The sequence below is a fragment of the Antechinus flavipes genome, chromosome 2, assembly GCF_016432865.1.
Source record: "Antechinus flavipes isolate AdamAnt ecotype Samford, QLD, Australia chromosome 2, AdamAnt_v2, whole genome shotgun sequence".
Lineage (NCBI taxonomy): Eukaryota > Metazoa > Chordata > Mammalia > Dasyuromorphia > Dasyuridae > Antechinus > Antechinus flavipes.
In genome coordinates, this window is record NC_067399.1 from 145216511 (window position 1) to 145232841 (window position 16331).

A 16331-nucleotide genomic window follows, 5' to 3' on the forward strand; every position below is an offset into this window, starting at 1 on the left:
CAAAATAATACCAACCACTTCTCCGGGCTGTTACAAAGATCAAATGAGATAACATTTGTAAAGTTCTTGGTATTATACCTAGGAAGCAACTCTATGCTAGGGTTGCTTTTTGCCTTTCTCTGTAGCCCTAGCATAGTTTGATTTTTTCTTCCCTTCTCTGTTTTTCTGAAATCTAGGATATTAGAATTCACAGGTCCAATTAGCTAAACAAGAAAGAGAATGGATAGAAGAAAAAGTCTATTATTTTATTATTATGTAACATTCTATGTTATAATTATATTATATAATAATAATAATACTCCATATGTATAACAATATATAATACATATTTAATATAATATAACATATAATATATTAAATAAAAAGCAAAAAAGAAGATAGAAAGATTTAATCCCAAGTAACCAAATCCAAGGGAATGCATGTTGCTCTAAATACTTTCTTTCTGTACAAACCCTGACAGGAAAGATTAAAAAAAAATTGTCATAATGAATTTTGTTGATATTGCAATGTTAAATGGGAACCTTTTCTTTCTGGGAATCAGTACTAAGAAATATTTAAACATCTGTCAGAAATAACCTGCTTGCCTTGACCTATTGTCCCTCATTATCTAGTTTTACATTTTAAAATAATTAGATCTATGATCCCATCGATGATTCTCATAAGAAACAACCAAGACTACCAAAAGAAGTATTTTTTTTTTCAAAATTGGGTCTTCCCAATAATTGGGTGAGTAAATGTCTTTTAACCCTCATCAAAGACCTGGAACCATTCAGATTACTATGGAGTTTCACTTAATCACCATGACCTTTATTCTTTTTTCCTTTAGCTATACCCAAGTCCTTGCCCCTCCCTTTTAAACACAAGTCAGTGCCCCTTTCACTAATAAAAAGAGGGTCATCTCAAAGACAATTATAAAGAATTGGCTGTTTGACAAAGAAATTAGCCAAATTAGCTCAATGATTGGTTTTAACAGAAGAAAGACATTGTAGAAGTTTAATATTGACATCACTCTTTGGAGAAAGTTAAACATGTAGATAAGAAGTATGTATAGGATGGAAAGAAATGCCAGAAAAACAAGTAAAATTTAAAAACCCCAACAAATTGAAATCAACATATGCAAGTGGTTTGAATTGTTCCACTGGAATCAAAAGAATTACGAACAGAAGAAGAAACAACATCTATTAATATGTTGCTTCTAGGAAACAAAATTTATAGAAAGAAATATTAGAGATTTAAGGGAATTGTAAGAATTCCTTTTTGCAAGTAACACATATCTACAAGTTTTTAAAAAATCAAGAGTGGCAATAATGGTGCCAGAAAAAATTGGATTCAAATGAGAAAAATGTCCATGGAAAAATAAAGGCATTATGTGGTAAAAGGACTAATAAATAATTTATTCTTAATTTATACACACCAATCAATTTGACAGTTATATTTTAAAAAGAAAGGCTAATAGCAATGTAAGAAAAATAGACACAAATGTGAGAATAGTAAGGGATGTCAATGTTTCATTATTAAAAAATTAGGTCTTGATTGTTTTTTAAATAAGCCAGATATAAGTTATTTGGAAAGAACTTAGGAGAAGATACAAGAAATATACATTTTTTTTCAAGTTCATATGGAACTCTTAGAAAAATTGATCATACATCTGGTCAGAGAAAAATCTTTGGCAAACTAAAAAAGGTAGAATGCAATAAAATTAGAAATAAATGGCAAAAATATGAATTAAAGATAAGTTACATGGAAAAAGCCTAATGAGCAATAAAATAATTAGATTATAGGAAAAAAATCAGAAAAATAATGCTATATTTAAAGGATAATGAAAAAACAATTGCAACATGCCAAAATCTATGGGATGAAGTGAAAGCAATTTGAGAGGCAAAACACCTACATTATTAATGAAAGGAAGAAAGTACATTAATTAAGCTTCTACCTAAAGACATTAGAAAAGGGACTATATAATAGACCAAATGAAAAATTTTTAAAATAGGGATAAAATTAAAAACAGAAATAAATTATTAGAAAATGAAAGAACAAATTGAGTTAATATTTTACATCCCATATTATGTCATCATAAATTCTAGCTGGAAAATAGACTTAAACTTTTTTTTTTAAAAAATGCTTTATAAAGGTAGAAACAGAATAGTATGTGCCATTTGTGGAGGAGAAATATATTTTAAATCTATCAAGAAGATATTGTTAGGAACAACATATATGCTCAGTGAAAGTATGTATTTCACACAAAACGCTTCATTTCTAGTCTGAGCCTTTTCACCAACTATTCTTCATGCTTGTAATTTTCTTCCTTCTTGTCTCTGTGTCCTGGCTTCCTTCAAGTTCCAGCTAAAAATTCTTCTATAGGAAGCCTTTTCCTATTCCTCTTTATGGAATATTATTTCCTCTAATTATTCCCTCTAATACTACTCCCAATTTGTCCTGCATCATGTTTGTACATAATTGTTTGCTTGTAGCTTCCATCAGACTATCAGCTCTTTGAGATTAGGGATTGCTTTTAGCCTTTCTCTTTACCTCTAGTTAACTTAGTATAAAAATCTTCACACGTTTCAAAAACATTAAAAGAAAAATAAAATAGATTTAAAAATGTGGCAAAAAGAAAGTTATTTGACAACAACTAATTAAACAAATGTTAAGAGCTTACTTTATGCAAGGTATCCTGTGTAAAACTAAAGCAGCTTTGGCACTTAGTAAGTTTACATTCAACACTTAAATTTTGTCAGTAACCATGAAAACAATTCAAGATTAATGTCCAGTGTATAAGTGGTCAAAAGATACAAACAATTTGTGAAAGAAAGTAAATTATAAATAATCATTTGAAAACATGCCAAGCTTACAAAATGTCAAGGGAAATGGAAATGAAAGACAAAATTCAATATTGATTAACTATGGATGAACATGCAGCTATACTCATATATAGCTAGTGGAATTGCTAATAGAACCTTTTAGGAAAGCAGTTTGGCAACATGGGGTGTCTCACTATATTAATGCTTAAAACTGCACTTAAACTTTTGGGTCATAATATATATAGGGAAAAAATCACGAAACCAATCATATGTTTACAACTGATAATTTCATTTTTGGGAACATGGCAACATAAAGGGAAAACGAACTATCAATTAAAAAATGTTTATTTATAGCAATGTTATTGTTAATTCAACTTTATTTTCAGTTCTGAATGTTTTTTCTTACCCTACCTATTGACAAAGCAAGTAAAACAAAACCTTTACAAAAACGTACAGTCACACAAAATAAATTCTGGAATTAATTATACATAAAAAGAGAAAAGTTTAAAAAAAGAAAAGAAAAAAGCTTCAGTCTATCACCTCTGTGTCTGGAATATGGCTTGTTTCATAATGAGACCTCTAGAAATACGTGGTTGAATTGATAAATGGTCAAAGGATATGCACAGACAATTCTCAGACAAAGAAATTGAAACTATTTATAGCCATATGAAAATATGCTCCAAATCATTAATTAGAGAAATGCAAATTAAGACAACTCTGAGATACCACTACACACCTGTCAGATTGGCTAGAGTGACAGGGAAAGATAATGGGGAATGTTGGAGGGGATGTGGGAAAACAGGGACATTGATACATTGTTGGTGGAGTTGTGAACACATCCAGCCATTCTGGAGAGCAATTTGGAACTATGCTCAAAAAGTTATCAAATTGCGCATACCCTTTGGTCCAGCAGTGTTTCTACTGGGCTTATACCCCAAAGAGATACTAAAGAAGGGAAAGGGACCTGTATGTGCCAAAATGTTTGTGGCAGCCCTGTTTGTAGTGGCTAGAAGCTGGAAAATGAATGGATGCCCATCAATTGGAGAATGGCTGAATAAATTCTGGTATATGAACGTTATGGAATATTATTGTTCTGTAAGAAATGACCAGCAGAATGAATACAGAGAGGCTTGGAGAGACCTACATGGACTGATGCTAAGTGAGATGAGCAGAACCAGGAGATCCTTATATACCTCAACAACGATACTGTTTGGGGATGTATTCTGATGGAAGTGGATCTCTTCGACAAAGATGAAGGATGGACAGAAGCAGCTACATCCAAAGAAAGAACACTGGGAAATGAATATAAACCGTTTGCATTTTTGTTTTTCTTCCCGGGTTATTTTTACCTTCTGAATCCAATTCTCCCTGTGCAACAAGAGAACTGTTCGGTTCTGCACACATATATTGTATCTAGGATATACTGTAACCTATTTAACATGTAAAGGACTGCTTGCCATCTGGGGGAGGGGGTGGAGGGAGGGAGGGAAAAAATCAGAACAGAAGTGAATGCAAGGGATAATGTTGTAAAAAATTACCCTGGCATGGGTTCTGTCAATAAAAAGTTATTTAAAAAAAATAGAAATATGTGGTTGGTTCCATGTGTTGAATAGAATTCCTTAGTCTTTCAAAATTATTTGTCTTTACAGTATTGTGGAGTATAAAATATTTTCCTGGTTTTGTTCTTTTAATTTTACATCTGATCATACAAGTCTTCCGAGATTTTTCTAGAATTACCTCCTTGACAATTTCTAACAGCATAATAGCTCTCTATCACATAATACATATAACTTGTTCAGTCATTTCCCAATTAATGGATATTCTCCCAGCTTCTAATTCTTTGCCACAATGAAAAGAGCTGCTATAAATATTTTTGTATAAATGGTTCCTTTGTCTCTTCCTTTGATCTCTTTGAGGTATAGATAGACCTAGTAGTTGTCTCAAAGGATATGTACAATTTAATAGCTTTTTGGGCATACTTCCAAATTGCTTTCCAGTGTGGCTGAAGGAGTTCACAGTTCACCAGTAATGCACCTGTTTTCCTATGGCTCTGCTAGTATTTGTCATTTTTGGTATATTAGAGTTGTTTTAATTTGCATTTCTCTATTAGTGATTTAGAACTTTTAAAAAATATGGCTATTGCCAATTTGTATCATTTCATATTATTTCACCTATACATGTTATTTGCCCATTTATCATTTGATAAACAACTGTTATTCTTATAAATTTGAATCTGTCCCCTTTATATATTAGAAATGAACTTTTATCAGAGAAACTTGCTGGAAAGATTCTTTCTCAATTTCCTGCTTCTTGTGTAATTTTAGCTAGCAGCATCATTTGTAATGAAGAAAAAAATAAACTTGGAAGAAGCAACTTAAATGTCTAATGAAATGAAAATGCTTGAATAAATTATGCTAATATTAATGAAATGGAATATTTAAATGACTTAGATGAGGGACTTGGATTAGATGATCTCTAAGATTTTCTCCTAATTCTAAAGCAGGGGTATCCTTCATACTGTCCCTTGAAAATTACCTGTTGAATTTTCAGTGTGAGCATTTACTCTTCTGTAAACGGTACAAAATAGGGACTGGCTTATTGCTTTGTTGATTGATCTACACTTTTAAAAGTGATGGAGAAAATGTTAATGATTCAGATTAAATTTTAAAAGTATTTTGTGCGTACATTTCCTTCCTCCACGGGAAGAATGGACCATAAAACATTTATCAACAAATCTTTGTGTTAATACTTTTAAATTTCAGAAGGCAAAAAGAAGTTTCCGGCCCCTTTTATCTGAAGCTGACTCACTAAGACTACTATTCCCGACATGCAACGCGAATAAGGCTGATACTCTAGGGTACACAGATCAGGTGACATGGAAGCCCCGCCCCCCGGCCGGCCTGACCCCGCCCTCTCACCCTCCCTCCCTCCCTTGGGCCCCCTTCTCTCTGGTCATCCCCGGCAATTTGCCCTAGTTGCTGGAGACGGAAGCCGAGCGGGAGCGCTGGCTGCCGCGGCGGCGCGAGAATGGGGGACTCCAAAGTGAAAGTGGCCGTGCGGATCCGGCCCATGAACCGACGGGGTGAGTGGGGGGGCGGAGGGGAGGAGGAAGGCACGAGGTAGGAGGGGGCCAGGGGCTCTCTTCTGTGCGCTCTCTCGCGGGGCTCTCGGGCTGGCGGCAGGTGCTCTGGGCGCCCTGGTCCCGCGTCCGGCCCGGATCCCGCCCCCCTCCCTGGAGCGCCACGTCCTGCCCCGGCTGGGCTGCCCCTTCTCTGAGCTGTCTGGGACTGCCGGTGCTCAGCTCTGCGGGGGTCCCCTTTCCTTCTCCCTCGTCCTCACTCCAACTCCCTTCTCCCCGTCCTCTCTTCTTCCTCCTCCTCCCTTGTCCCTTCTCCACTTCCATCTTCCACTCTCTTGCTCCAGTCCTCCTGTTCTTTCCCCCTCTTCCTCCTCCGTTCTTCCCCCTTTTCCTCTATCCTCACTTCTTCCTTCTGTAACTCCCTCCTTGACCCCCACGGTCCTTCCTTCTCCACTTCCCTCCTTTTCCACTTTTCTGTCTTCCCCTTCCTCTCCTCCTCCTTCTCCTTATCTTTCTTCCTTGATTTCCTTCCCCCTCCCTCCTCCTCCTGGTCTTTAACCCTACTCTCTTCTTCTCCACCGCCTCCTCCTCCACTTCTACCTCCTTCCTCCTCCACCTCTTTTTCTCCATTCTCCTCCCTCCTCCAGAAGCCAATAGTGAGTGCTCCCAGTGTGCCAGGCACTTATACCCTAACTAATGATACCAAGATAAAAAGGGGACACAACCCTTGTCCCCTGGGAGCTTCCTGTAGGAGGTGGGTGCTCTGATAAGCCTAATCTCAGGGAAAGGCTTAATTGCACCGAAAAGTGGCATGGGGTGGACAAGTTACAGTCAGACCATAAACATATATTTAATTTATAGACTCAGCACTGGGGATACGGAGAAAGGCAAAAAAATCTAAACCCAAACAAAAATTGCTTCTGCTCTCTAGGAGCAAGATGGGAGAGAACACTTAAAAGTGGGAATGGGGAGAACAATCTAGGAAAACTTTCTGAGGAACATGGCACCATAGCTGAGCCTCAGAGAAAGGTTTCTCCAGCTAGTATTTATTAAATTATGGTGTGCCAGGTGCTGTGCTAAGCCGTAGGTAGACAAGGAAAGGCAAAAATAAATCCTTGCTTTCAGAGACTATAGAATCTGATGGAAAAGACAACATGTAAACAGCTGTGTACAAATAAAATATGTTCAGGACAAATTGGGAGTATTCTCAGAGGGAAAGTACTAGGAGGTAGGTGCAATTAATTGTCCCCAATTTACAAAGTTAAGTGATTTGCTGAAGGTCTCAAGTTTTTCTTATTCTTCCTTATAAGACATATCTTTTTTTTTCCTTCTTTTTCTCCTGAGCCTTTATTTTCCAAGTTATGTGTAGGTGCTTATCCTCCACTTTCCCCTTTCCCCCCTTACATCAACCACTCTTCCTAGTCCATCAACTACTTACCTTATAACCAAGTAATTTGTCTTGGGATTTGACAGCTATTGGGTAGTATAAGTAGAATTAAGTAGAACTGAACCCTATCCTATCTCTTTACCTTTACCCCTTTACCTAAAAATCTCATCTTCCAACAGTAATCTATCTGGAATGGAACCAAGGAAAGCACAAGTCTTGAAATCAAGGGTGGTTTTTACCCTGTGTAATTTATACCCTGCTGGTGTTTACCCCATATTTGACCCAGAAGTGTTTAGCCCATGGCTGAATAAATAAAAGAATTTGGCTTAAATCACTGTAAGAAAATAGCCAAGTATAAAAACCTTTTCTTTGATTCAGCATACCTGATTCCTAAATACCAGACAGTATGTTGTAACACTACTGAGTTAGGGTTGGGGGAAGGGATGATTTTTTTTTTTTTTTGGTTTGTTTACTGTTGAGAAACTTCTGTTTTTACTTAAGGTCATATTTGTCATCTCATCAGCAAAAAGTTCTAGTGCTCAGAAACTGTTGAAAGTGTACTTTGGAAAAATTTCCCATATTGTACAGAGAAAAAGAAAATGGGGAACTTTGGGTGACAAACCAAATAAAGGCTAAATCTTGTTCTGCTCTGTGATTTATCACTATACCTCAAGGCATGGTTTGGTAATTGACAGATTCTTAAGAATCCAAATTAATACATAACTTCTCTGGTACAACCAATAACAGCTTCTGCAGGCTCTTGTTTTACAATTAAGTGAAGTTTTAAATCTTTTCAATAGTTATGGTAAGTCACCTCATCACTGGGAAGAGCTAAGGGTTTGGACTAGGTGATCTTAGAAAGTTGCTTTGCAGCTATAAAAGTTCTATGATTCTGGTGGGGAAAGAGACATGGATATCTGCTACCCTTTGGATAGGAAGTTGATATTTCTAATCCAATCAATAGAACATGTGCTTGGAGTTGTTTTTTCAGTAATGATCCAGCTTCTATTTGTGAATAAATCAGGGGTACATTCTGTGTTCCAGAAATTTTCTTCAGTGTAAAATTACCTCAAGTTCTCTAACCACAGATTGAACTCACAACCTTGACCTCTTCGATACCATGCTCCAAACAGCAGAACTAAATTAGAGAAACTAAAAAATTTTTAAAAGTCTTTGTCCTTTTATTCAAGGACACTTTATTCTAGTTCATTGTACTTTTATGAACCCTGACTATACTTTTTGAAAATAATATCTGGGAAGTTATCAGAGGAGAGGGACTTCAGAACAAACTTTGATTTCCTTTTCATAGATATTTGGAAAAGTTTGAAAGGAGGTAACTAAAGTGCCATCTCCCATGGACATATGTCAGATAATTAGAAGTTTTCTTTCCCATCATGGTAACCAACATTATTTTTACATTTTTATGAAGAAACATAGTGTTTTTATTTGAGATCCTAGTGTTTAGTGATTTGCAGGAACTAATATAGTGGGATTGGGAGAATATTTGTAGTTTAAATTTGGTAACAGGAAGTTGTTTGGAAACACTACAAGTAGCAGTTGGGTACTTTTCTCTCCTTTTCAATTAGCTTTAACATTGTTTACCTTCAAAGCTTATACAAGTTTAAGATATTTGTGTTGAACTAACTCCATGAGGTGCTTATCCAACTGTGTTTTATAATCTGGATGTATATGTTCATTGTTTTTCCTTTCTATATGGAACTTTTGAACTAAACTGAATTCCTATGAGGAAGTGCTATTGAGATCCAAGGTTCAATGCTGTCAGTATGGTATCATCTGGAAATTGATCATGTGGAGAAATTCATCCACAAGTAATGTATTTGAATTTTGTGTAGGATATCTTACTGTGACATTGGTGAACATAATAGAAGTGTACACATATGTGTACTTTTTTTTTTTTAATTTAATACTTTACCTGGTTTGGATGCTCATCTTCCAGTGATGATTTATGGCCTGGTCTCATGCAATATCAGGATCAAAATTGCAGGGTAATGAAAAGGCTCATGGTTGGTGGTAAGGAGGCTCTATTAATAATGACTTTAGTTTGACCTGTGCAGTAAAGGACAAGGCTAAGGATATGTTTGACTAGAAAAATAAATGGGCTAGGCATGAGAGAGGGAGAGTATGATGACTACTATCCAGGATATAGAAAAAGAATCAGGAAGGCCTTCAGCATTTGAGAGGTATTTAAAAGAAGTTGTATGAATAGATTGTATACTTCATTGATGGCTGGGGGAGGGGAACAGCTACTTTGAGATACATTTATCTATGTATATATTTTATAATTGATTTTTGTTTATCCCCGAGTGATTATTATATACTTTTTCATTATAGCATAGAAGTTTTGAGGGGTGAAACTGGAAGACACTTTTAAGGTGCTCAGGGTTGTATATATTTTTACACACAGTAGTGTATTATCTGAGATTTTCTCTGTCCGCCTCATTTTATCGTGTTTTATAATTCTTGAAGGTTATAAAAATGTGTTTAAAGCTTTTTTTGAACTTTATTAGGAACACAGAAGTTCAAACTCAGTCCCAGATATCCACTAGCTGTGTGACCATGGGCAAATCATTTAATCTCTGTCTGCCTCAGTTTTCTCATTTGTAGAATGGGGATAATAATAGCATCTATGTCAGTATTGTGAGATCAAGTGAGATAATTGTGAAGAACTATAAAAATGCTCATTATCATGATCATCATCATGCTACAGAGTGGGTATTCACATAAATTTGAGGGTCACTGGAAAACTGCAGAGAGAACCTAAAGCCAATATTTTCTAAATTATTTGAGTTTGTAAAATACTGCTTAAAGATTGAACTAAATTGTTCTTTAGAAGAGAATTTTGAAATTGATTGGCTAACTTTGAAAAAAATTTCAGTGATAGGTAAGTAAATACCATGCCTTAGTAAAAAGTTCAAAACAAGTTTGTTTTCTTGTTTGATTTTTTTTTTTTAAATCAGAGTATGTAAGACCCGGAAGGAACCTTGGAAGTCATCTAATTCAAACATCTTATTTTATAGATGAGGAAACTATATAATGAATTACTGATTATATGGTGTGTAATCTACTCTGAAGTTTGGAATTCCTTATAGCCTCATTTCAAGGCAAGGTTAAACCTTGGATAGCTTAGTATTGTAAAAAGTTTTCAGTTACCACCTGTTTATGTGTGAATCCAATTATATTTATGTATTTTTAGGATTTTTTTTTTTACATTTATCAAATGATATTCAATTTTATTCAAAATTACACTATAGATGAATGAATTTAGTTATTTTATATATTAAACATTAAACTGTAATTTGGAAGATAGAAGATTTGTAGTTAGGTTATAGATACTTCTTTGATATACTTTTGTCACTAATTAGTTTTGTTTTTCTTTTTTCTTTTAATTTTTAAATAGTATTTTATTTTTCCAAGTACATGCAAAGATAGTTTTCATAGTGATTTGTTTTTCTAAAGTATTAAAGTTAAATAGTGAAGAAGCAAAGAAAACTTTTTCATGACCTTGGGAAATTATCTCCTTATAAATAGGCTATCAGAATAAATTAAATTATCTTTCAGATTTGTGCAGCTGACAGGGTAATGCCTCTTGTGTTCTGCACACTGGAAAGTACATTCGTTCATATATAATTACTGGATGAATTTTAAATGTTACAAGCATTATTTATAATACCTGTTGAGTCATGAAGGCAAGACTGCTTATTCAGAAGTTGGAAGTTAGGTAACTAGTATATTGATGAAATTTTAAGTACTTATAAAACTTTAATTGACAATTTTATTGAGCGCCTGTCCAAGGGTGTACATTATATAGATAAGCTTCTGTTTGAGAATAGTCTCTGGTGGGAGAAGACTGGATTTTGAATAGCTGGAGGCATTTAGCTGAGTACATCTGGTTAGGGATTATTCAAGAGAAATTCCAATTCTAATACTAATTGCATACTAAAATAACAATGTTAATATTATAGCTATCTATATCTGTACATGTACATATACACACTATCTTTCAGAGGTAGGGGAAAAACCCCATTAAGGTACAGTCCTTGCCTTTGAGAAACTAGTTTATGATCTGTTTGAGAAGATAACATCCTAAATAGATTAAACAGCAATATAAGCTGTTTTGTCATTAAGTTCCAAATGAATGGTATGGACTGAAAATATTATGGTATTATAAGAGTTTTGGGCCTAGAGTTAGGAAGACTTGAGTTCAAATCCAGCCTCAGACACTTACTAGCTGTGTGACTAGCTAAATCATTTAATCTCTTTTTGCCTTAATCCTTTGGAGAAGGAAATGCCTAACCACTCCTTGGACAACATTGGCAGCTGCTGTCCATGAAGTCCCAAAGAGTACAACAGCAGCAACGAAGGATTACTCCGGGTTGAGTTGTTTAAAAAGGCTTCATAGGAAAGAGTGAATTAGGCAGAGAACTAGAAGGAAGGGCCATTTGGATAGGTACAGCCTATGTGCTGGAGCCTACTCATAGCAAGAAGCCTATTGTTAAACTTTCATTGTGGTCATTTATTCCTTGGAAATTGGCGGTTATAATTGTGCTTGATTTATTTTGTTAATTAAGTGATAAAGAAAATATTAATGCAGATTAAATTTAAAAATATGTTTGGGACAATTTTTTGTGGGGACGACTGATTGGTAAACATTGGTAAACTTTCTAGAAGAAGAACAGAAGGTGAAGGTACAGGAATGAGCAAACTCTTTTGGGGGTGGTGCTGTGAGTATATTAGCTTGCTGATAACAGAAAGATTTTACTTTGTTGAGCAGGAGATAAGGTTGAAAAGTTAGATTGGAGTCTGTCTTGAATTCTAGACAAGGGTGTTCCCATGAACAGTTTTCATAGCTTCATATATGAATCCAGAAAGCAGCAGGAGGGAAATGTTTTTTGATGATTAAATAAAAAATTTCATAATTTATTTATAAGTATTCAAATGTAAAAGTTATTTTCAGCATAAATGGATTAATTGTAAATTAAAGGTACTTATAAGCTTTTTTTCAATGGTGTGCTTGAATTCTTTCCCCTTACCACAGTGAAATGAGCTATCTGTATAGGCATTAGAAAGCTCTTGGAGGTTCCTGAACATGAGATAATAAAATAAAATTATATTGGACAAATAGAGAAATATAAAGCTTTGGTTTTTAAAAATTCACTGCACAAGTACAAAATAGGGGAGGTAGTCTTGGCTAGACAGCAGTCTGTTTAGGTATTTTAGATTACAAGCTTAATATGAGCAAAAAATGTGACATGGCAGTTAAAATAGAAATTTTAATCTTAGATCATGTTAATAAAAACCTATTCTGTTTTTCTGATCCAGTAAAAGGAGTTAATAGTTCTTCTGAGGCAGTTAATGCTAGGTCAGGAGTCAGGAAGGTCACAGTTTAAATCTAGCCCCAAATGCTTACTAGTTGTATAACCTTAGGCTTCGTTTCTGCTACTGTAAAATGTCATCTACCTTCCAGGGTGGTTGTGAGCACCTGATGAGATAGATAATATTTGTAAAGTGTGCATTATAGTTACTTGGCCATTCCTTTAGCCTGGAGTACATATTTGCCTGGGTGCCACAGCTTAGAACAGCATACAGCCAGGTTAGTGAAGGGAATTGGGGACATGCCATTTTAGGGTTGCTTGAAGGAAGGAGGGATGCTTAGCTCAGAGAGAAGACTTAGAAGGATATGATTTCTGCCTTCTATGAGCATGAGCTCCCTGCAGTCTTCTGGAGGGATTAGTCTGGTCCTTTTGGGCCCCTGAAAGTAGAACTAGCACAATGAGAGGCATTTATGGAGAGGCAGGTTTTGATCAAGTATACAGAAAAAATTGGTGGCAACCAGTGCTGTCCAGAGTGGAGCAAGGTAAGGGTTTCCTTATTAGTGACTATATTCAAGTGGACTGACCATTTGTACATGTTAGGTAGCAGAGGATTCATTAACCTCTAAAAGCCCTTACAACTCAGGTGAAAGTATGAAATAAAAGGGACAAGGATTGGGAGTTGTGGGCAACTTTGAGGCCCAAATTAATTATTTAAAATTAGGTGTAGCACAGATTATAATATAGGGGGTAGAAAAATCGAAAAAAGGGAATTATGTGTTTAAGTAGCACATGTGAAAAAGAACTATTTGGAACATTTGGCATTGACTTGAAAATGTGAGAACCTAGCAGGAAGGGATTCAGAAAGGAGGAGAGAGTGTATTAGCAGCAATGCCTTTGAAGGAAGACTTGATATGTGTTCTCTTCATATAGAGAGTGGCTTCTTGAAGGCAGGAAGGTGATGAAAACATGTCTTTATGACAGGTATTTTTTTTTCCTATAGTACATATTCAGAGTCTGTTCTTAAATTAGGAACAATAATCATTTAAAAAATAATTATTATTATGTCGGCTGTCAGGACTATGGATGACAGTTGACATAAATTTCTCTCCGTGTTTTTTAGTACAGAAGAGAACTGTTTGCTTGCATCTATTTGATATTCTGATGGTGAATGAGACACACATCTACCACAACAATCTTTTGTTCTCACTGTCAGCTTAATTTTGGTTTGGATTTATATAAATAGATTGAAAGGCCTCTCCCTCCTTTTTCTTTTATAAATAAAATTCTTTTAGATTGAGCTAATATTCATTTGAATTTATCATTTATGTTTTCTAACTTTAGGAGTTTGCAATATAGGAATACTACTGATACAGACATGCTTGTTGCCAGCATTAGGATGTATGTTTTTACTTGTTTTTCCACTAGTGGTAATGAATTTAGCATTTACCCATCCATATACTTTTATCAGGTTATCCAATTACCAGAATCATACATTCTTGAGAAAGTTTGGTGTCATTTAACAGTACAGTATGTTGATAGAAAACTTTTTAAAGATTCTTAAACTCTATTCTTAAGCTTCTCAATACTGAGTGCTGATGATTGCTAGTGTGTTGATTTCTAAGCCTATCCAAACTGTGAATCAGTGAGTGCTGAATAAGGTGAGGCATGTGCCGATAAAGAGGCTTAGTGTTAAAATGATGAGTATGTAGGGGGACATTAGTATAGGAAGGGTATGAACCAACATTTTGGAGTATGGACCCATAGCTTATTTAGCTGACCTTACTAGGATGTGGTGTAATGGGAGCACATTCTTGGTATTTGTTCTTTGGTATAGGTTGAGTCCTATTGTCCTAGAAATAAGGGGGCTTGCACTCCTATTTTTTATCCTATCAAGATAATTCTTTTGTCAGACATATTTCACCTATCTGACTTAACCAACTGAAGATTCCCAGGAAAATAATATGATTAAAAATACATTTAGTTTGACAAATAATTTTGAAGTTACTACATTGATTTCTGTATCCCTGTGGTAAGTGCTGTATGAGATTTAAAAAAAAAAGCTTAAGTCATGATATCTGTCTTCAAGGACATTTTAGTCATAGTTGAGAATTCACATCATCCATATATATCCATAAATACATATATATCCATCCATCCATCCATATTTATGTATCCAGATAATAAATAAATTGTGGTCAAAGCAGAAATGATTGCTATTTACATTCAATCTGAGTCAAGTAGGACCCAAACAATAACCAAATGAGACTTGGCCTAGGACCTATTGATGGCCAATGAGAATCAGATTGATTTTGATTTGAGACATGGTCCTTAAGAAAGAAATTTAGCCAGTGAACCCCCAAGATATCTTGGGAAAGTTCAGAGATCCAGTAGAAAAGGGAAAAATTGATTTTCAGAGCATCTGCATGTAAGGACATTATGATACACTGTGGACAGAAGGAGGGAAGGAAAGCAGACAAGGAAAGAAGGAAGGCATCTTCTAATTGACCAATCCCAGTTTGTAGGCCAGCTTTACTTACAGAATTTGCTGTTTGTCCTTCAAAGAGGCCATTTTACTTTATTTATTTATTTATTTTTGAGTAGATGAAAGAGGAGGTTGTCTCAATTGCTACCTGATCTTAACCACTGAATGGGTTTGGCTTCTATCAAGCTGAGACCTATAGAAGACCTTAGCTTACAAAGGCCAAGGTCCCCCACTGCATCCAGGGCCATCTCCAGTTAATCTGATCTATATGTGGCCACTGGACCCAGATGGCTCCAGAGGACAAAGAGAGGCAGGGAGCCCTTGCCCAGCCCTCCCTTGGGAGGCATTCCCTTGCATGTCATGGCACCATCTCCTTGATGTTGTGGTCCTCTGAGAACAAAGGACAAACAAGAACCATCACAACAAGAGTTGAAAGGGATATAATATGACTCAAGATCACTTTTGGGGACTGTAAGATATGGTCAGCCATGTGTGGTTTGTACATTAAAGATGAGGGTCTGATTGGAAAGATGAGTTTGTTGGGAGTTGAGGGAGAAAAAGAAATAAGTAATTGGGATCTTATCATGAAGGACCTTGAAGGCTAAAATTTAGCTGAGAGGTCATTTAGACCAACCTCCTCATATTATAGATGGAAGCAAATTTAGAGAACTTAGATGATTGTCTACCATCACTTATTACCTTTGTGACCTTAAGCAAGCTCTACATTCAGAGCTGTCTTTTATAGAGTAGGTATTTTTGTGAGATTATGCACTTTTAGTGATACTACTATTGTCCAAAGCCTTGTTGGAATTCCTCTTCTGGGATTGCCTTCTGCCCCTGTAGTAGATTCTTTTGAATCCTTTATGGTGGCAAATTTTATTCTTTGAGCATAGAATTGAGTTTTGAAAAGAGAAGAGATTGAGAACCAAGTTTATTTTTAAAATGTTGAATTTTTGAGGTTGTTATTGCCAATTTTTGATGAAGAAAATGTGTGATTATAAAACACTGGAACTGATTTTTATGTGTTTGCAGGTGTGTGTGTGTGTGTGTGTGTGTGTGTGTGTGTGTGTGTGTGTGTGTGTGTATGTAATAAATTGGCTTTAAATACAGTTCTGAAAATGAATTTAAAAATATTTTGAGTAACAGAAGCATTGGAGTTCATGATTTGCTTTTTTGGTTAAATCAGGGCATGTTAGCTAAATATGGTTATTTTATAGTTACATCTTGTGTATGTTATCATTTAAAGGTA

General features: G+C 35.4%; 1 protein-coding gene across 1 annotated transcript in view; it reads left to right on the forward strand.

Moving 5' to 3' along the window:
* Positions 1-5748: 5748 nt before the first annotated feature.
* The window catches only part of KIF13B (kinesin family member 13B), a 249415-nt gene continuing 238832 nt past the window's right edge, over positions 5749-16331 (forward strand). Inside the window, exon 1 of the mRNA XM_051975736.1 lies at positions 5749-5883. Coding sequence (XP_051831696.1) covers positions 5829-5883 — 55 coding nt within the window. The 5' untranslated portion in view covers positions 5749-5828. The remainder of the gene's footprint in view (positions 5884-16331) is intronic.